The sequence below is a fragment of the Malus sylvestris genome, chromosome 1 (assembly GCF_916048215.2).
Source record: "Malus sylvestris chromosome 1, drMalSylv7.2, whole genome shotgun sequence".
Taxonomy (NCBI): Eukaryota; Viridiplantae; Streptophyta; class Magnoliopsida; order Rosales; family Rosaceae; genus Malus; species Malus sylvestris.
Window position 1 is genome coordinate 26,266,778 of NC_062260.1, and position 20,423 is coordinate 26,287,200.

The 20,423-nt window shown below is 38.5% G+C and overlaps 4 protein-coding genes across 8 annotated transcripts; 2 read left to right on the forward strand and 2 right to left on the reverse strand.

The window, feature by feature from the left end:
- Window positions 1-327: 327 nt before the first annotated feature.
- LOC126627345 (pentatricopeptide repeat-containing protein At5g66520-like) lies at window positions 328-2,976 on the forward strand. Of its 3 annotated transcripts, none has more exons than XM_050296830.1 (3): window positions 328-2,155; window positions 2,282-2,563; window positions 2,658-2,976. In XM_050296830.1, the coding sequence occupies exon 1, from the start codon at window positions 402-404 to the stop codon at window positions 2,034-2,036; it is 1,635 nt and encodes a 544-aa protein (XP_050152787.1). In that variant the 5' UTR covers window positions 328-401; the 3' UTR covers window positions 2,037-2,155; window positions 2,282-2,563; window positions 2,658-2,976. The 3 variants fall into 3 exon arrangements, with proteins under 3 accessions (XP_050152787.1, XP_050152781.1, XP_050152772.1); XM_050296824.1 differs by having other exon boundaries at window positions 2,288-2,563; XM_050296815.1 differs by having other exon boundaries at window positions 328-2,563.
- Window positions 2,977-3,968: 992 nt separating this feature from the next.
- On the reverse strand, window positions 3,969-6,508 carry LOC126627391 (alpha-L-fucosidase 1-like). The gene is made up of 3 exons (XM_050296867.1): window positions 5,635-6,508; window positions 5,283-5,522; window positions 3,969-4,707 (listed from the first exon to the last, which is right to left on the reverse strand). The coding sequence occupies exons 1-3, from the start codon at window positions 6,174-6,176 to the stop codon at window positions 4,014-4,016; spliced, it is 1,476 nt and encodes a 491-aa protein (XP_050152824.1). The 5' UTR covers window positions 6,177-6,508; the 3' UTR covers window positions 3,969-4,013.
- A 4,413-nt stretch (window positions 6,509-10,921) lies between these two features.
- LOC126627541 (alpha-L-fucosidase 1-like) lies at window positions 10,922-19,415 on the reverse strand. The gene is made up of 4 exons (XM_050297135.1): window positions 19,078-19,415; window positions 18,375-18,701; window positions 18,025-18,264; window positions 10,922-11,640 (listed from the first exon to the last, which is right to left on the reverse strand). Exons 1-4 carry the CDS (start codon window positions 19,290-19,292, stop codon window positions 10,935-10,937), a joined length of 1,488 nt encoding a protein of 495 aa, XP_050153092.1. The 5' UTR covers window positions 19,293-19,415; the 3' UTR covers window positions 10,922-10,934.
- LOC126627402 (protein ANTAGONIST OF LIKE HETEROCHROMATIN PROTEIN 1-like) lies at window positions 14,280-17,470 on the forward strand. Of its 3 annotated transcripts, XM_050296913.1 has the most exons (5): window positions 14,300-14,556; window positions 14,640-15,151; window positions 15,246-15,471; window positions 15,566-16,371; window positions 16,679-17,470. In XM_050296913.1, the coding sequence occupies exons 2-4, from the start codon at window positions 14,642-14,644 to the stop codon at window positions 16,021-16,023; spliced, it is 1,194 nt and encodes a 397-aa protein (XP_050152870.1). In that variant the 5' UTR covers window positions 14,300-14,556; window positions 14,640-14,641; the 3' UTR covers window positions 16,024-16,371; window positions 16,679-17,470. The 3 variants fall into 3 exon arrangements, with proteins under 3 accessions (XP_050152881.1, XP_050152870.1, XP_050152890.1); XM_050296924.1 differs by lacking the exons at window positions 14,640-15,151; window positions 15,246-15,471 and having other exon boundaries at window positions 14,280-14,556; window positions 16,222-16,371; XM_050296933.1 differs by lacking the exons at window positions 14,300-14,556; window positions 14,640-15,151; window positions 15,246-15,471; window positions 15,566-16,371 and adding an exon at window positions 16,381-16,581.
- Window positions 19,416-20,423: the final 1,008 nt, after the last annotated feature.

A 20,423-nucleotide genomic window follows, 5' to 3' on the forward strand; every position in this document is an offset into this window, starting at 1 on the left:
ATTTTGGAAATATACATGTGAAGGTCTTCTCAGGACTCTCCTAATGTTTGGTAGGCGTCTTTTTTGTGCTTATTAAAAGTTTGATGTAATACATGCGAGGGATATCTCGACATATTGCGTTGATAGTACTTGACAAATTTTCTATATCACTCATTAGATTGCTTCGACATACACCGATATCTGTTGACATATCCCACTAAGTTAATAAACTTTTTTTTTTTTTTTTTTTTTTTTTTTTGCACTTCGTGCCCTGTTCTTATCTTAAAAACTTTTTTTTGACACTAGGAACCCCAAGTTCAAATCTTGGGCCCGCCGCTGCTTCCCTTTTTTTATTCAGAAAAAGCATGTTAACACGACAATGGCCTCGCGCCCAATTTTAGAACTCTCTGTATTTAGAGAGGATGATTGAAACCCAAATGGCAAGTGTTAGGAGCACACTACTACACTTGCTCCATGAATGCAAGAACATGAGAGAGCTTAAACAAATCCATACCCAAATCATAAAGTCTCCACTTTTACCCAAAGATGACCAAAATTTTCTCATTACTCGTCTCCTTTTCTTCTCGGCCATTTCTGATTCGGGTTCTCACGGCTACGCCATCGATGTTTTTCGAGCCATAGAGAACCCGAATCTCTACGTGTATAACGTCATGATCAGAACATATGCGTGTAGAAAGATCGGCCGCGGGGATGAAGCTCTTTCTTTTGGGTCCTTGTTGCTGTATAAGCAGATGCTCTGTGATGGGATTTCGCCGAATTGTCTCACTTTTCCGTTCCTTGTGAAAGAATGCACGAGCAGGGTTGATGGCGGCGCAGGAAGGAGCATCCATGGTCAAGCCGTTAAGTATGGGTTGGACAGTGATGTTTTTGTTCAGAATTCTTTGATGAGTATGTATTCTGAGTGCGGGTTTTTTAGTAGTGCACGTAAACTGTTTGATGAAACGCCGGGGAGGGATGTTGTCTCTTGGAACTCGATGATTAAGGGGTATTTGAAAAGTGGGAGTCTTGATGAGACATTGAAGCTGTTTCGGAAGATGAAGAAGAGAAACATTTTTACTTGGAATTCCGTGATCACAGGGTTTGTTCAAGGTGGACGACCAAAGGAGGCCTTGGAACTTTTTCATGAAATGCAGATCACCGGTGGTGATATTGTTAGACCGGATAAGATTACAGTTGCTAGTGTGCTAGCAGCCTGTGCTCATCTTGGTGCAATTGATCATGGGATATGGGTTCATGGGTATCTGAGGAGAAGTGGCTTGGAGAATGATGTGGTTATCGGGACAGCACTGGTTGACATGTATGGTAAGTGTGGATGTGTGGACAAAGCATATGAGGTATTCCAGGAAATGCCGAAGAAGGATACTCTGGCATGGACAGCTATGATTTCAGTGATGGCTCTCCATGGGTTTGGTAATGAGGCTTTTGGTCTTTTTAAACAGATGGAAACAGCCGGGGTGAAGCCGAACCATGTGACATTTGTTGCTCTATTGTCAGCTTGTGCTCATTCTGGTTTTGTAGAGAAAGGTCGCTGGTGTTTTGATGCAATGAAGCATGTTTACTTAATTGAACCACAGCTCTATCACTATGCTTGCATGGTTGATATACTCAGCCGTGCCGGGCTGATTGAAGAGGCAGAACAGTGTATAAGAAGTATGCCAATGAAACCAGACACATTTGTTTGGGGTGCATTACTTGGAGGCTGTCAAATACATGGAAAGGTGGAGTTAGGAGCAAGGGTGGCACAGTATTTAATTGATTTGGAGCCTCTGAACCATGCTTTTTATGTGAACTTGTGCGATATATATGCCAAAGCTTGTAGATTTAATGACGTAAAGAGAATCAAGTCATTAATGAAAGAAAGAGGTATAAAAAAGGAAGTCCCGGGCTGTAGCATGATTGAAATCAATGGGTTTGTTCTTGAATTCTCCGTGAGAGGATCACCAAACGTCGAAATGGAGGGATTATTGTGGATCTTGAATCAGTTGAATAACGATATATCTAGAGACAACGACACATGCTTCAGGGAATCACTGTAATGAGAGATGAAAATTCAGTATATCGTGGTCTATTTGTTTACAAAAGAAAGATTTCTTACGGATGAGAACTATAATTTTGCTTATGGAATGAACTCAGTTGCTGGAAGAATTTTCCCGAGGTACGCTCTAATATTCAGACCTTAATCACCACGTGATTCTTACTTCATTGGCAGGTAGACAAAATCTGTACTCGAAATTTGTCCTCAGTTGCTCATGAAATTATTTCATTGTGTCTTGTTGCCAAGCAATAGTTATGGGATGAGGGCATGTGCCACAGCAATTTGGCCAGCCAATGTGTGTTGTGCTCACCATGGAATACAAAGCTTGCAGCCAACTGTCGGATGCTATCATAGGATGCAAAGACTTATCGGATGATACTTGGTCAGATGGATTTAGTGTCAAAAGGGGGGGATGGCTCAACGAAATATCTATTGGGTGATGATGCAGAAGTGTTTCGGTCAGATAGCTGGCTCAACGAAAATGGCCATTTGCATCAAGAAAGCCCTTTCAATTTCACAGCCTTCCAGGTAAGAAGGAAAATATTGATTGCATTCACATCCATCACACATCCTTTGAACACAGGAATGCAAAATACTAAAGAGATTTTGTGATTCTACGCAGGAGAGTCCAAGAATATGTATCCGAAAGATTCAGTTATAGGGAGATGAAGATAATTTCTGCTGTGCGTTTAGACAGCTTCATATTCAAGCTAAGTGATGAGGAGAAAGCGTCAACTGCAGGACGATGGTCACCGTACACGTTGATGGGAGCCTTTATGTGCATTCTTCTACAATATTGGGGTATTTAGTTTACTACTTAACTCTACTGTGTGCAGTGTGTTGCTCACTTGCTCCTCATCCGTGTCATCACTATACAATTTATGTACACTTCACTTATGGTATCATCAATGGCATAACCAAATGTTTTCCTTCTTTTCTTCTATACTTGCCTTTTAAGAACGTGCCTCATTCAAGTCCTAGAGAAAAACTTAGGTAGGACATCCCAACCGAATCATCACAAAAAGTTAAACACGGAACTTTTTATCTCATTAGGTGAAACCTATCCTTGTAAACGAGCCCTATCGAAGTTTCTGACTATATGTCTAAGAAAATAATCATTACCGAACTCGCATTCGGTATTGTTGCTTGCAGGTAATGTGTCTCCATCAATAATGTCGTCCAAAATGGAAAATACAGGCTCCTTTTTTGAAATGATTCGGTCCTACTTAACTACTAATAATTGAACCTTTGACAAAAAAAAAAAAACCTACTACTAATTGACCCAAAAAAACTCAACTACAAACCACAACTTGAGACTTGCGCACAAGCTTTTCTCTATTGTTTTTGGGAAGTGTTAATACCGGTTTGGTACTGAGGTGCTTTATAAAAAGTGGGTACCAAAAAAAGTTGAGCTCAAAAAGGTTTTTAGTAAACACTTAATAACAACTTATTTTCACAGTTTTGGGTGAAAAAAAAACTGAAAATGTGAAGTAGCAAAAATGAAATTATTCTCACAGTACAGCAAAAACAATTTTTTTTCAAAACACAGCAATACCAAACCAGCTCTTATTGACATTCTAAAATTTTCATTCTACACTCCCTACAAGTATATTTTGTTTTCCTAATATAGAAAGTTTGGAGTGAATAAAATTTTTGAAGTGCTAATAACAATTCTCTTGTTTTTAACGAAATATTTTTGCCTGTGTCAAACAGTGATTTCTTCATATGAGTCGTTAAGGAATAAAAACGAACTTAGGAAGCCGATTACTGTTGGGAAAAACGAACTTAGGAAGCCGATTACTGTTGGAAAACGTGCTTTAATTTTGTCTTGGTCTACAGAAAACGCAGAGCATGGTCAGTTGGCTATAAAAAAAACAGAGCCCCTTCAGACAACAGATGCAGAAAAGGCATTAAAAAAAAATAAGAAGAGCAATTCTCAGAGCCTACAATTTTATTTTTTATTGTTTTAGCCCTATTTTTATTGCGATGGCTGCCCAATTGGGTGCCAAAAGGGATCAAAATGCAGGCCAATGGAAGAAATTAAGGGCAGCCCCCTTGAATCTCCAATTTTTATTCTTACAATTTTGCCATGTACAACTCCCCCTCCAAGTCTGTGAAGCCTCTTGTGCCCTACTGTGGTTCCATTTACCACTCTTTTACCGTCCACGTAAATTTCGTGCCGTTTGATCCTCTGACCAAGCCCGATCGCCTCCTGGATCCGAATCACATTGAATCTCAGCCCTTCATCTGATCCTGTGCTTCTAAATTCAATCCAATGGCTCTCCTTTTCATCATCCCTTGGAGCCCAATATGTCCACAAATGGTCATTGTCTAGCATATTTTCAGGTCCAAAACCTCCTCCTTTGCCTCCTCTTCGGCTACTAACTTTGATAGAACATTTCTCTGCTAAATTGGTAGAAAATATTGCGTCGATTGCACTTCTGAATTCTCTCAGTCTTTGAACATCTTCGTCGGCTATGAGCCCAGTCGGATTAGGAGGCACATTGAGTAGCAGCACACAATTTCTCCCCACCGAGTTGTAGTAAATTTCAAGTAGCTTGCTTAGCCTCTTGGGTGACTCTGATTTATGCCAAAACCATCCATCTCGGATCGAAACGTCGCACTCTGCCGGCAACCAATCCGTCCCTTTTGGATCGCCCTTGTTGAGATAACTGCATTCAATTACAAGACATTCGTTAGGTGGTGGATTAAGATATGAGAGAGGTCACTTTCCTACAATAACATCAATCAATCAACCAGTGTCCCTGTATACACGTTAAGCCAAATGAGCTACAGTAACGAGTTATATCGAAATGAATCGTAATCCTGAATCTACCCTAATTCTAACTTGTAACCCTCCCATCCATCACTAAACTAGCTACAACTTCAATTAATCTGTAATGCTAAGAGTTTGGCAATCTACAAAACACTCCATCTTAAACAAAATAAAATGACAAAGGTGGGTTAAGCTTGTAAGTTAGGCAGTGCTCGCCGGCCTAAACACTTCCATCTTAAACAAAACCAAATGACAGGTGCGGGTTAGGATAGTTGACTAAGACAACGTATCAGTCTGTCTTGCATTCAAGTACATCTACTTTTTCGTAAACTAGAGTTGTTCAAAATATTGCATTGTCAGGGAAAAAAAAAACAAATATAAAACAAGATATATCAAAATGATGGGATTTTATTATAAAGAGAAGAAAAGTGAATTTCCGTGAAGTAGAAAATAAAAAAAAATGGTACTCACTCTTCAATGCTTGCATTGCCAATTGATAGTGAGGTCCGATTAATGGTGGACCAACACGTACTCCCGGCAAACCCTTGCTCATTTCCAACCCATCTAACATCCGGACCAGCATCCGAAAATATGTTAATGGAGCTCTGCAACTCCTTCACCATGGAGAACCAATCTGTGAAATAATAGGACATGTTTGGTGCATTCTTCCCCTTATTCCCATCAAACCAAATCTCTTTCACACCCCCATATCTATCAACAACAAAAACAAAAATCAATAGAAGTTTAGTATTCTTAACTATTAAAGTTAATATTTTGTAACAGACTTGAGTTACATCAGTTGATCAATGCAGCGAGGCCTTACCTGCTGAGGAGCTCTTGCAGTTGAGCTAAGTAGTACTGGTTGTAGGCAATCTCATGCCCGTATCTCCGATCATGTCTATCCCACGGTGAGAGATAGAGCCCTACATCAATCCCACGGGGATTTGCTGCATCAACCAGCTCATGCACAACATCCCCGTGACCATTTCGCCAAGGACTATTTGCCACGGAGTGATCCGTGTACTTTGAAGGCCACAAGCAAAACCCATCGTGATGTTTGGCAGTCAGTATCATCAGTGATATGCCGGCGTCCGACGCTGTTCTGGCCCATTGGTTGGCGTCGAGACCGACTGGGTTGAATATTCCGGGGCTTTCGTGCCCCGTTCCCCATTCGGAGTCGGTGAATGTGTTCACTCCGAAGTGGAGGAACATGATGATCTCCCTTTGCTGCCATTTGAGCTGGGCGTATGTGGGAAGGGGCAGGATTGGCAGTGGAGGTGTTGGGACTTGCTCAAGCTTGGAGAAGGTGCAAGTGCACAGCTGAAAGAATGCGATTATCCACAAAGAGCACCATATTTTAGCCATAATTATAATGGCCTTGGCCTGTTGAGTTCTTTTCTTTGTTGTCTATTTAGCACCTTTTAAATAGGACTGGAAATTTTGTAACCACAATAAATCCCAGAAGTTGAAATTGGCCTCATAGGGTTTATCTCACTCTCTTTTTCTTTCTTTTATATCTTTTTGGGTTTATGTTACTTAATTTGCACAATTTTAGTTTTGTTTCTTGTTGAAACTCTTGCATGTACATTATAATTGCTAGAGTATTTACTATTTTAAGGGTTTCTTTTTCTATTCTAGCGGTTTTCTAATTCAATTTAATCTATGAAGAGAGAGATTCGAACTTGAGTGCATGTGAATACATTGTTCTGATTCTCAGCTCAAACTTGCTGTTATTTTTAGAGTTAAAATGAAAACAATCTAAACAAACCCAACCAAATGAAAACAACTAAACAAGCATACATCAATAAAAAAAAATCAAGGGAAAATGTCCAAGAAAATCATTTATAAACTAAAAAGGATGTAGATGAGGACCAAGCATGGAGAGATTGATGGAGAAATGCGAAAGCAACAACAACAACTAATAATTCTTCACGAAAAGTGAATTATTTAGAAGTGGGAATAGAGGGACCAAACACATGTAATGTAAGAGAATATTCTCCCAATAAAGAAAGCCAAACATGCATGACACCAAGCAACCTTTTTCTGCATGAATTTTTGTTTTCTTCACTTAATCTTTGCAATTGTTGTTGCATGTGATGCAATTGTTGTTGCATGTGATACAATCGTTCACGGATTTCTTGCCTTTTGGTCTGAGTGCATAGGCGAAGGATCATTGTATGGATAAACATCTCCCATCACCAATTTATCATAACAAGCTTTTATTAGATGAGTAGTTCATATTTTGAAAATTCTACAAGTATTTATCATAAAAGTGTCGCGACGGAAACTATATTGCAAAACAGAACATCTCCATTACATGGATTATTGACTTTGGAGGGTGAGAAAATCTCTCACAGTGACTGTCTTTCTAGAAGAAAAATATGGACGCTTTAGTGGAGAATATTGATGTACGCACAGCATACCATGAAACATGCTTAAATATTTAAAATACTATGAAGGCCACATAATGGAGTTAGGTTGTGGATCGTCAAGGACAATCTGTCACTATAATTAGGTGAGATTTTGTAAGGTTTCATATGCTTCGGCTACACGTAAAATAAAGATACAACTACAACCATGTTCATACAACTAATTCAAAACAAAAATAAAACTACAAAAGCAATGAAAAAGAGATTTTTGGATAGGGATTTTTGTATCAGATCACTCCCTCATTCAAGATACACATATAGAGAGATTCCCGCATTCAGATTTTGTAACAACCCATTTTAGAGGATCGGAATGCAGTGTTTTGGGCGCACGAATAACGTGATAGGAAAGTTTCTACCAAAAAAATTTCCCATGCAATGTCATGTGTGAAAATCTCTCACAGTGACTGTCTTTCTAGAAGAAGAATATGGACGCTTTAGTGGAGAATATTGATGTACGCAAAGCATACCGTGAAACATGCTTAGATATTTCAAATACTATGAAGGCCACATAATGGGGTTAGGTTGTGGATCGTCAAGGACAATCTGTCACTATAATTAGGTGCGATTTTGTAAGGTTTCATATGCTTCGGCTACACATAAAATAAGGATACAACTACAACCATGTTCATACAACTAATTCAAAACAAAAATAAAACTACAAAAGCAATGAAAAAGAGATTTTTGGATAGGGATTTTTGTACCAGATCACTCCCTCATTCAAGATACACATATAGAGAGATTCCCGCATTCAGATTTTGTAACAACCCATTTTAGAGGATCGGAATGCAGGATATCTCCATACGCGCGTTTTGGGCGCACGAATAACGTGATAGGGAAGTTTCTACCAAAAAAATTTCCCATGCAATGTCACGTGTGAAATTGACCTCTAGCAGGCCAGACCATAAACCTTGGGCTGATATGAATCATCTTAAGGGCCTAATTTTCTTACCCACTAATTGTATTTACCAAAGGAGAGTGCAACTAAGCCCATCATGCAACAATAAGAATTTCTTCTTCTTTTTTTTTTCTTCCAATTTTATCCATATAAGAAATAAAAAAACAAAAATAAAATCAGAGGAGAAGGGTTACAAAATAAAAAATTGTTAGGTATCAAGACTCTCAACATCAAACTTTTGGGCTAAAAGAATTGTCATACTTTAAAAAGGATATTTATCACAAATAATCTTTAAAAATTGACCCATTTTAATTAAGATGATTTTTAAAATTAAAAATTAATCATTGTAGTTCCTGAATATGAATGACGCTAATCAATGTTGTCATTCTGTTAAAATTTTGTCAAAACTTCTATTAGTGGTTTATGTGGAACATATGCGAGACCTGTGAGTCTAATTAAATAGTGCTACATGGATAAATTTTCAAAACTATATAAAAATGAGAATTATTATTGTCACTCTAAAAATCTTATTTTGCACTCCAACTTTCCATAATTAAGAAGAAAAATGCACTTGTCAGGAGTGTAAAATAAGATTTTTGGAGTGCTAATAACAGTTCCCATAAAAAGTAAAAAGAAATGCGAAGAAGACTTTCTCATAATTGGGACTTTCGATGAATTCTCTTTCACCTCATGTTTTTAGAACAATATTTTATAATGTTGACACATGCATTGATGCTAAAGTTAAACCATGAAGTAGCAGAGAGTTCATAAAGAGTTATACTTTTGATAGAGTCTCCTAAATATTTCTAAAAAAATAATTTAAATCATTAAAATTTAATTAAAATTTTAATAAAAACGTTAGTGTAATGTGAGAGATGAAAATTCAGTATGAGGATATGGAAGTCTATCTCTTTACTAAAGAAATATTTCACACGGATGAGAACTATAATTTTGCTTATGGAATGAACTTAGTTGTGGAAGAATTTTCTTGAGGTACACTTCATAATAAGATTCTCTTATCTCTTTTTTTCATCTCTTTTTCCTTCATCTCTTCTCACACTCTCCCTTTTATTTTATTGTTTCTATGTAAAAATCAATATAAAATCTTAATATTGCTTAATCGTAACGTTTAAGTAAGAATGGAGAAAAATTGAGAGAGATGAGGAAGAATCCACCTCCCTAAAATTCAGGCCTTCATCACAGTACATTCTTACTTTATTTGGCAGGTAGCCAGCGTCCGTACTCCAAATTTGTCCTCATTTGCTCACGAAATTATTTCACTGTATATTGTTGCCAAGCAATATTTATGGGATGAGGGCATTTGTGTTAACTACATTGAAATGTTTGGGAATTGAAGAAAAAATCAAGAAGAAATGATGAATAGAAGGATGAATACAGAGATCTAGAGAGAGAGAGTTTAGAGAGAGAAATATGATTTATATTGACTTACTGAATGAAAATTACACACTGTTTTTATAAGAGAAATCCTAACTACTTTAACCAAATACTAACAAACTTATTAACTGTATTGCTAACTGTATTTCTAATTGTATTACTGACTTGTACCCTTAATAATTTGTCACAGCAATTTGGCCAGCCAATATGAATTCCTTCCAGTGTTATGCTCACCATGGAATACAAAGCTGGCAGCCAACTGTAGCATGCTATCATAGGATGCAAAGACTTGTTTTCCGAATGATACTTGGCCAGATGAAATTAACGTCAAAAGGAGGGATGGCTCGGCGAAATTATCTACCGGGTGATGGCGCAGAAGTGTTTTGGCCAGATAGATGGCTTGACGAAAATGGCCATTTGCATCAAGAAAGCCCTTTCAAATTCACAGCCTTCCAGGTAAGAAAAAATGTTGATTGCATTCACACCCATCGCAAATTTTATTACCACAGAAATGCGAAATTCTAAAGAGATTTTGTGATTCGATGCAGGCTAGTTCAAATTTACGTAAAGGGAGATGATATTTTCTGCCGTGCGTTTAGACGTCTTCATATTCAAGCTAACTGGTGAGGAGAAAGCGTCAATTGCAGGACGATGGTCACCCTCCATGTTGATGGGGATTGGGGTATGTTAACTTATACAATTTATGTACATTTTACTTATGGTATCATCAATGGCATAACCAAATGTTTTCCTTCTTTTCTTCTTTACATGCCTTCCAAGAATGTGCCCCATTCAAGTCTCGTCTTTAGGAGAAAAACTTAGGGTAGAGACACTCCGACCTAATCATCCTGTATTTTGGTTAGGGTCACAAAAACAAAGAACTCTCTTGTATTTTCCCCTAGTAAACGAGTCCTACCAAAGTTTTCTTGATTATATGTCTAATAAAGTCATCATTACTGAACTCACATTTGGTATTGGAACTTGAGGGAAGTGTCTCCATCAATAATGTCGTCCAAAATGGAAAATACTGGCTCCTTTTTTTGAAAATATTCAGTCCTACTTACTAATCACAGCTGGAGAGCTGCGCACAAGCTTTTCTTTATACGTTTTTAACAAAATATTTTTGCATGTATCAAACTGTAATTTCTTCGTATGTAGCGTTGAAAAATCAAAATGAACTTTAAGAAGCCGATCACAGTTGCAAATTAAAACATGCCTTAATTTTGTCTTGGTCTACAGAAAACGCAGAGCATGGGCAGTTGGCTATAAAAAAACAGAGCCCTTTTTATTGCCTTTATCTGGTACAACAGAGAATAAGGTATTCCAAACAAAATCAATTGATTCAGAAAAGGCATAAAAAAAATATTAAGAGAAATTCTAAGAGCCCACAATTTTATTTTTTTATTACCCTATTTTTTGTTGAGATGGATGCCCAATTGGGTGCCAAAAGGGATCAAAATGCAGGCCAATGGAAGAAATTAAAGGCAGCCCCCTTGAATCTCCAATGTTTATTCTTACAATTTTGCCATGTACAGCTCCCCCTTCAAGTCTGTGAAGCCTCTTGTACCCTACTGTGGTTCCATTTGCCACCCTCTTACCGTCCACGTAAATTATGTGCCGTTTGATCCTCTGACCAAGCCCGATAGCCTCCTGGATCCGAATCACATTGAATCTCAGCCCTTCATCTAATCCTGTACTTCTAAATTCAATCCAATGGTTCTCCTTTTCATCATCCCTTGGAGCCCAATATGTCCACAAATGGTCATTGTCTAGCATATTTTCAGGTCCAAAACCTCCTCCTTTGCCTCCTCTTTGGCTACTAACTTCAATAGAACATTTCTCTGCTAAATTGGTTGAAAATATTGTGTCGATTGCACTTCTGAATTCTCTCAGTCTTTGAACATCTTCGTCGGCTATAAGTCCAGTCGAATTAGGAGGCACATTGAGTAGCAGCACACTATTTCTCCCCACCGAGTTGTAGTAAATTTCAAGTAGCTTGCTTAGCCTCTTGGGTGACTCTGATTTATGCCAAAACCATCCATCTCGGATCGAAACGTCGCACTCTGCCGGCAACCAATCCGTCCCCTTTGGATCGCCCTTGTTGAGATAACTGCATTCAATTGCAAGACATCAATTAGATGGTGGATTAAGACTTGAGATATCACTTTCCTACATTAACATCAAGTCATCAACCAATGTTCTTGTTTACACGTTAAGCTAAATGAGCTACAATTATGCAATGGCGAAGCCAGAATTTTAGTCTCAGAGAGGCCCAAATGTTTCAATCTAAAACGCTCTCCTAATCTTACAAACATTATTGTGTCGGGTGATAAGCAACCGACCAACATCATTTGGGTCTGGTATGGTGTCATCCTCCTCATCCTCTTTTTTAAACCAAAACTTCAAGCTTCTCTGACTTTCTTCATCTCTCCCTCCACTGATCCAAGACCAAAGTCCTCTTCAAAAGCTCACAAGCAACAGATTGCTTGAACTTTATAGGAGTCACCAATCTCAAATCAAACCCAATAAAAAAAATTAAAGTAAAAGCGTCGAATTCAGACCCTGAGCCTATGGAAAACCTTAAGGGCACGTTTGTTTGACAGGATTAGCAAGGCTTGGACTGGACAGGACTATAGTCCTGTGTTTGGTGTGCAACCGGATTAGCTTTAATGAGCTTAAGCCGGACTCGGTCGGACTAAAGACCTCCTTAGGTGGTCTTCGCGAGCAACCCCAAAACCCAGCGGATTCGTAAGCCAGAGCAAACCGAGAGAGTTTCTGCCTTCCCTTCGTCCCTTCGTCCCTTCCTCCTGTCTTCCCTCGTCCTCATCTCTACGTTCCCTCTCATTTTCGTTGCCGTGCTCTCTCATCTTCTTCCTCCTCACCCTCCTCTGAGCGCCTTCCTGTCTCTGCATCTGCTCGCCTCATCTGAGTTGTACGGTAAACTTCGATTCTTCTATTAATTGCATGTATTTGTGTTGTAGAAGGTAATTTTACTGAGTTTTATGTGATTTGATTGTTTTGGGTTTGATAATTTTTGAATCATAGAGATCTGCACTTGAATAAATTAGGGTTTTGATATTTAGGTGAAATTGAAATTAGGATTTGGGCTTTTCATAAGATGAGATGGAACTTGGGAATTTAGGATGTCAATGTTGTAAAACTTGGAAGTCCTACCCACATGTTGTTTTTTATTTTTAAAATTTGGGGTTTCAACAATGGGAGTACTTTGTGCTTGTGTGTGTGTGTCTGCGTGTGTGTGTGTGTAGTGTATGTAGTGTGTGTATGTATGTACTGTGTTTGCAGTGTGTATGTATGCAGGGTGTATGCAGTGTGTGTGTACTTGCAGGGTGTGTGTGTAGTGTATGCAGTGTGTGTGTGTAGTGTATGTAGTGTAGTGTGTGTGTGTAGTGTATGTAGTGTGTGTGTGTAGTGTATGTAGTGTGTGTATGTATGTACTGTGTTTGCAGTGTGTATGTATGCAGTGTGTGTGTGTAGTGTATGTAGTGTGTGTGTAGTGTATGTAGTGTGTGTATATGTGTAGTGTTTGCAGTGTGTATGTATGCAGTGTGTGTGTGTAGTGTGTTTGCAGTGTGTATGTATGCAGGGTGTATGCAGTGTGTGTGTACTTGCAGGGTGTGTGTGTAGTGTATGCAGTGTGTGTGTAGTGTATGTAGTGTGTGTGTGTAGTGTATGTAGTGTGTGTATGTATGTACTGTGTTTGCAGTGTGTATGTATGCAGTGTGTGTGTGTAGTGTATGTAGTGTGTGTGTAGTGTATGTAGTGTGTGTATATGTGTAGTGTTTGCAGTGTGTATGTATGCATAATGTGTGTGTAGTGTGTATGTATGCAGGGTGTATGCAGTGTGTGTGTACTTGCAGGGTGTGTGTGTAGTGTATGCAGTGTGTGTGTGTGTAGTGTATGTAGTGTGTGTATGTATGTACTGTGTTTGCAGTGTGTATGTATGCAGTGTGTGTGTGTAGTGTATGTAGTGTGTGTGTAGTGTATGTAGTGTGTGTGTAGTGTATGTAGTGTGTGTATGTATGTACTGTGTTTGCAGTGTGTATGTATATGCAGTGTGTGTGTGTGTATGCACTGTGTGTGTGCAGTGTGTGTGTGTATGCAGTGTGTGTGTGTATGTGCAGTGTGTGTGTGTGTGTGTATGTATGCAGTATGTATGCAGTGTGTGTACGTATGCAGTGTGCAGTGTGTGTGCAGTGTGTGTGTGTATGCAGTGTGTGTGTGAGTGTGTATGCAGTGTGTGTGTGTGTATGTATGCGGTATGTATGCAGTGTGTGTGTGTGTGCAGTGTGTGTATGAGTATGAGTATGTATGTATGCAGTGTGTGCAGTGTGTGTATGAGTATGAGTATGTATGCAGTGTGTGTGTGTATGCAGTGTGTGTGTATGTATGTATGCAGTGTGTGTGTGTGTGTGCAGTGTGTGTGTGTGTATGTATGCAGTGTGCAGTGTGTGTGCAGTGTGTGTGTATGCAGTGTGTGTGTGTGTGTGTGCGTGTGTGTGTGTGTGTGAGTATAAAAACAGAGTGTGTGTGTGAGGGTAAGAGTGTGTTGCACTCTGTCCCCGTGTGTGTGTGTGTGTGACTGTGCAGTGTGTGAGTGTGAGTGTAAGTGTGAGTGTGAGTGTGTGTGAGTGTGAGTGTGTGTGCAGTGTGTGTGTGTATGCAGTGTGTGTGTGTGCAGTGTGTGTGTATGTATGTATGCAGTGTGTGTGTGTGTGCAGTGTGTGTGTGTGTATGTATGCAGTATGTATGCAGTGTGCAGTGTGTGTGCAGTGTGTGTGTATGTCCGTGTGTGTGTGTTAGTGTGAGTGTGAGTGTGAGTATGTATGTGTATTTTGCACATTTGTCCATGAGTGTGTGTGTATGTACTTGGTTTATAACCATGATATTACAATGTGAATGTTTTGTATGGTGTGGGGTTGATGCTGAATTGCAATTTTTTGTGGTTGTTTGTTGCAGAGAAGATGAGCATAAACAGAAGGCTAAGGCTAAGGCTACTGCATTACAGGTGTCCTTTAATTTCCCTCTTCACATGCAATGCCTAGGAATGATAGCAATCCTCATACTATTGTTTTTTTTTTGTTTGGATAGATATGGATCGAAGGAAGCTTTTATTGATCTTATTGTTAGAGATGTCTTATTTGGAGACAATTTGTATTTGTACGATTCTTGTGGTGATGATGCTACGTGGCAAACAGAGACATGTTGAACGACCCACATTGACTAACCGTTCACTTATTAGACGAGAGATTAGTTTGTGTTATCTGAATGGTATAATAGGGAATACTGATACTGAATGTGTCAACGAATTGAGAATGGATAGAAGGACTTTTGGCATATTATGCGACTTACTTCGTCAAGATGGGAGGGTAAAAACTGATGGTTTGGTGTCTGTAGAGGAACAGGTGTGTATGACTTTACAAATATTAGCACATCATACTAAGAATCGTAGTGTTGGCGGTAGATTTTATAGGTCAGGAGAGACTATAAGTAGGTATTTCAATAGCGTATTGCAAGGAATTTTGCGATTACAAGGTATCCTACTAAAAGTCCCCCAGCCTGTGCCTATTGATTCTACAGATCCTAGGTGGCGATGTTTTAAGGTATGATGAGAAATTTTTGTCATTTTCCCTAAGCTTTAACTCTTCATTCCCTTTGTATAAATTAACAAAAACTTTTTTATTTTTTATTTTTAAGAATTGCTTGGGAGCATTGGATGGAACACACATTGATGTGCATGTACCTGAAATTGACAAACCAAGATACCGAACAAGAAAGGGTCGAGTCGCAACTAATGTGTTAGGTGTGTGTTCAGGAGATATGCAGTTCATATATGTGTTTCCGGGGTGGGAGGGTTCCGCATCAGACTCTAGAGTGCTACATGATGCAATTAGTAGGCCTAATGGTTTTAAGGTACCAGCGGGTAAGACTATTACTTAGTCTCAACTTTGTAAGTTAGGTTTAGTTCTGTTTGTCAACTACAAAACACTAATAAGGTCTGTTTTTTTTTTCATTAGGTTGTTATTACCTTGTAGATGGTGGTTATACAAATGGTGAAGGATTCCTTGCACCCTATAGAGGAATACCTTATCATTTATCTGAATGGGAGGGACGAACACCTTCTAATAAGGAAGAATATTTTAACATGAAGCATTCTAAGGCAAGGAATGTAATTGAACGCTGTTTTGGCTTGCTAAAAGGAAGGTGGTCGATACTAAGGAGTCCATCTTTCTATCCGATAAGGACACAAGGTCGAATAATTACCGCTTGTTGCCTACTACACAATCTTATTAGGCAAGAGATGTCTGTAGATCCAATGGAGAATTTGCCAATAATAGAAGATGGACAAAATACAGAAGAAGGTGAATATGTTGGTAGTGTTCAAACATCGGACCAGTGGACTGCAATGAGGAATGATATGGCTCAGGAAATGTATAATGAGTGGAGAGCAATTAGGAACCAGCAACCGAACTAGCTATATGTGTTAATGATAACATTTTATTTTAGTATTCCTTTTTATCATGCATTTGTTAGATATTAGCACAATGATTGGATGGTATGCAAATTAATTGGATATTATGCAAGTTGATTGGATATTATGCAAGTTGATTGGATATTATGCAAATTGATTATTTGTATGGTATTTTCCTTCATTAAAATATTTTTTGTTTAGGTATGGATAACGAAAATATTTTGAATGCTACTCAAGAGCCAAAAGGAAGAAGGCGTAAATGGGAAGCATTTGAGGAAGAAGTATTACTCAGAGTTCTTGAGGATTTTGTTGCTCGGAAGCAACGGTGTGACACCGGTGCTTTCAAACAAGGTACTTTGGTTGAAATAGCAAAAACTGTCAATGTTTTATGTCCTCATTCAAATATAAAGGCAAATCCACATATTGAGTCCAAGTTGAAGAAATGGAAAAAAAACATATAGTATGGTCGTTGACATGATAAACACAAGTGGATTTGCATGGAATGATGTCAAAAAGTGCGTTGAAGTTGACAGTTATGACGCATGGCAAACTTATGTGCAGGTTCATATCCTATTTTATTTATGCATTAGTTATATTCTTGCTGCTATATTTGTTACGCATGCTAAATTTTAGTTTTGCTATGTTGATATAATCTTAGAGAAATAAAGAAGCCGATGGATGGAGAAGCAAACCTTTTCCACTGTTTGATAGATTTGCATATATATTTGGAAAAGATCGGGCTACGGGTAATGTAGCCGAAACCCCTGCTCAAATGGTGGAGGAACAAAGTCATGATCATGTTGGTGAAAGTGATATTGGAGGTGATAATTTTGTTTCTTCAATGAACCAACAAAGCCAACAAAGCACCCCATCTGAAAATAGCCAAAGAAAGAGGAAAAGAGCTGTGGGAAGTTCAAGTGATGGAACCGAGGCAATTATCAGTGGACTGAAAGATTTTTATGTTGAAAGTGGGAAGAGGATGCAAATGGTAACTGAAGCTTTAGTTCAAGGTATTGCAGATCATACTGACATAGCTAATGAACTTGAAGCAATGGGTCTCTCTCCTATGGATCAAATTGATGCATTGTCTCTTATTTTGGATAAACCAAAAAATGTGGGAGTGTTCAGGGCAATCAAACCGGAACTCAAGAAAGTGTTCGTCCAAAGGCTTTTAAGCGACAACGCCAGCGGATGAGGATTTTGGCTAATGTTAACATGGATGTATTTTATTAACGTTAACATGGATGTATTTTATTAATCATACAATCTTATGTTATGACTTCTAACTTAGCTTTGCACTAGTATTTTGGCTTATGTTAACTAGCCATTTTGTAAATTATGGAGATCTATTTTGGCTAATGTTAACTAATGTTAACTAGGATTTTCTAAATTATGGAGATCTTATGTACTTGTATTTGTTGAAGTTGCATGTATTGGCCACTATTATTTTTCTTCTGTTGGGTGATAGAGTTTAAATCAAGCTACATTTGCAAATTAAACCCAATTCTATTAGCAGGTAATAGAAACAAAACAATTGTCAATTTTTTTTAAGATTCATAATATACATGGTAAAAATATGCTCCAATTAACCCATATCATGAGATTTGTAGCTTTACTCTATTACACAATGGCAAAAATTTGTAGTCCTAGTCTAAGCAAACACAAATCTGGTGAACAGTACTGTTTTTCTTATCCTGCTTCTTAGTCCGAGACTGCACCAAACGCTTCACTAAGTTAGTCCAGCTTAGTCCAGTCTAAGCCAGTCCAGCTTAGTCCCGACAGCTAGTCCAGTCCGAGACAGTCCGGCGCAACAAACGCACCCTAACAATAAATATTTCTGTGTCAAGATGAGTGGGACCATATTCGTATGTTCATGCTTCGCCTAAAAACTTACTAGTCATATATAGAAAGAAATCCAACCCTCAATCTATCATAATGGTGGAATCTTATTACAAAGAGAAGAAAGTGAATTTCCTTGAATAGAAAGCAAAAAATGGTACCCACTCTTCAATGCTTGCATTGCCAATGGATAGTGAGGTTCGATTAATGGTGGACCAACACGTGCTCCCGGCAAACCCTTCCTCATTTCCAACCCATCTAGCATCCGGACCCGCATCCGAAAATATGTTAATGGAGCTCTGCAACTCCTTCACCATGGAGAACCAATCTGTGAAATAATAGGACATGTTTGGTGCACTCTTCCCCTTATACCCATCAAACCAAATTTCTTTCACACCCCCATATCTATCAACAACAAAAACAAATCAATAAACGTTTACTACTCATTAAAGTTAATATTTTGTATCAGACGTGAGTTAGATCGAATGATAAACGCATTGGATCAGGGGCCTTACCTATTGAGAAGCTCTTGCAGTTGAGCTAAGTAGTATTGGTTGTAGGCAATCTCATGCCCGTATCTCTGATCATGTCTATCCCACGGTGAGAGATAAAACCCTACATCAATCCCACGGCGATTGGCTGCATCAACCAGCTCATGCACAACATCCCCGTGACCATTTCTCCAAGGACTATATGCCACGGAGTGATCCGTGTACTTTGAAGGCCACAAGTAAAACCCATCGTGGTGTTTGGCAGTCAGTATCATCAGTGATATGCCGGCGTCCGACGCTGTTTTGGCCCACTGGTTGGCGTCGAGACCGACTGGGTTGAATATTCCGGGGCTTTCGACCTAGTTTGGGAGTGAGGTGCTTAAAAAAAAGCACCCATGAAAAAAAGCTGTGAGGGTTTTAGGTGTTTGGTAAACTGAAAAAAAAAAGCTTATTTTGGAAGCTGCTGTGAGAATAAGCTGAAATCAAAGGAAAAGGCTGAAGCTGCTATTTGTAGCTTTGGAAAACTGGCTTTTTTTCAAAGCACTCGAAGTTACAGTGCTTCTTTAATGAAAATATCCACTATTAGACTGCTTTTTTTTCCAAAAGCACTTTTACAAAAAAGTTTACCAAACACTCTGCTGATTTATTTCACAGCCGCTTATTCTCACAGCACAGCCGCTTATTCTCACAGCAGCTTTTTTTCAAAGCACAGCAATACCAAACCAGCCCTTCGTGCCCCGTTCCCCGTTCGAAGTCAGTGAACGTGTTCACTCCGAAGTGGAGGAACATGATGATCTCCCTTTGCTGCCATTTGAGCTGGAGGTATGTGGGAAGGGGTAGGATTGGCAGTGGAGGTGTTGAGACTTGCTCAAACTTGGAGAAGGTGAAAGTGCACAGCTGAAATAATGTGATTACGCACAAAGAGCACCATAATTTAGCCATAATTACAATGGCTTTGGCCCTTTGAGTTCATTTCTTTGTTGTCTATTTAGCACCAATTAAATAGGACTGGAATTATAGTCGTGCTTAATTTTATAATCTCAATAAAACCCATAAGTTGAAATTGGCCTATAGGATTCATCTTAATCTCTTTCTTTCTTTTATATCTTTTTTTTTTTTTGGTAACTATCTTCTTTGGTTTATGTTACTTAGTTTGCACCGTGTTAGTTTTGTTTCAGGTTGAAATTCTTGCATATACAGCAAAAATGCTATTTTACCATCTATTTGTACTATTTTTCTAATAGAAATGAAACCAACATGTGTTGTGTGCTCTACCTTTATTAGAGAGGTGATACAAATGATGATATAAATAGATGATAAGTGTAACACTACTATATGTACAGGGGCTAAGACCCTCTCTGTAAGTCTTCAAAGAGGATTGTGGTATGCCTAATCATGGGATTAAGGACGGAGCTAGAGATTTTTTTTAATGGGGGCATTAAACCAAATGTTTATTAAGCGAAATGAAATTAATGATATCCACACACCTCTTTTTTATCCTTCTACCACACCTTTGCTTATTTTTATCGATTGGTTTTCTTTTAGTTATGGAACTCAATAGCTAGAAATGCACAAGAATGTGAAAGGAGAGAAGGGAATGTGTGGAAATTGATATTACATGTACTCTTTTTTCTTTTAAGATCAATGTGCCCCCAATGAATATAAGGTGCCTCTGTCCATGCCTAGGATGAGGTAGCCTCCCCTTCTCCTAAAGTTTTTGTTACCGAAAAAGAAATTCTTGCATATACATTATAATTGCTAGAGTATTTACTATTTTATGAGTTCCTTTTCTATTTGAGCCGTTTTATAATTTAATTTAAACTATGAAGAAGAGGATTCGAACTTGAGTGCATGAAGAATACATTGTTTTAATCTCAACTTAGCTCAACCCAAACTTGCTATTATTTTCGAAGTTAGAAAAAGAAAACAATCTAAAGAAACCCAACCAAGCCACTTAGTACTACGGTCTAGTGATATTCCTCTTCACTTGTAAGTTAAAGGTCTTACGTTCAATTTTTGCTATAGACGAGTTTGAACCACATTATTATTAGCCCATTGTAAGGCTAAGCCAAC

Coding starts and splice junctions, on each gene's coding strand:
- LOC126627402 (XM_050296913.1), top strand. CDS start 14,642: ATGGATCGAAGGAAGCTTTTATTGATCTTATTGTTAGAGATGTCTTAT. Junction 15,152..15,245: donor CTAGGTGGCGATGTTTTAAG/GTATGATGAGAA, acceptor TTTATTTTTAAG/AATTGCTTGGGAGCATTGGA. Junction 15,472..15,565: donor TGGTTTTAAGGTACCAGCGG/GTAAGACTATTA, acceptor TTTTTTCATTAG/GTTGTTATTACCTTGTAGAT.
- LOC126627391 (XM_050296867.1), bottom strand. CDS start 6,176: ATGGCTAAAATATGGTGCTCTTTGTGGATAATCGCATTCTTTCAGCTG. Junction 5,523..5,634: donor CTGCAAGAGCTCCTCAGCAG/GTAAGGCCTCGC, acceptor TGTTGTTGATAG/ATATGGGGGTGTGAAAGAGA. Junction 4,708..5,282: donor GGCAATGCAAGCATTGAAGA/GTGAGTACCATT, acceptor AATTGAATGCAG/TTATCTCAACAAGGGCGATC.
- LOC126627541 (XM_050297135.1), bottom strand. CDS start 19,292: ATGGCTAAATTATGGTGCTCTTTGTGCGTAATCACATTATTTCAGCTG. Junction 18,265..18,374: donor CTGCAAGAGCTTCTCAATAG/GTAAGGCCCCTG, acceptor TGTTGTTGATAG/ATATGGGGGTGTGAAAGAAA. Junction 11,641..18,024: donor GGCAATGCAAGCATTGAAGA/GTGGGTACCATT, acceptor AATTGAATGCAG/TTATCTCAACAAGGGCGATC.
- LOC126627345 (XM_050296815.1), top strand. CDS start 402: ATGATTGAAACCCAAATGGCAAGTGTTAGGAGCACACTACTACACTTG.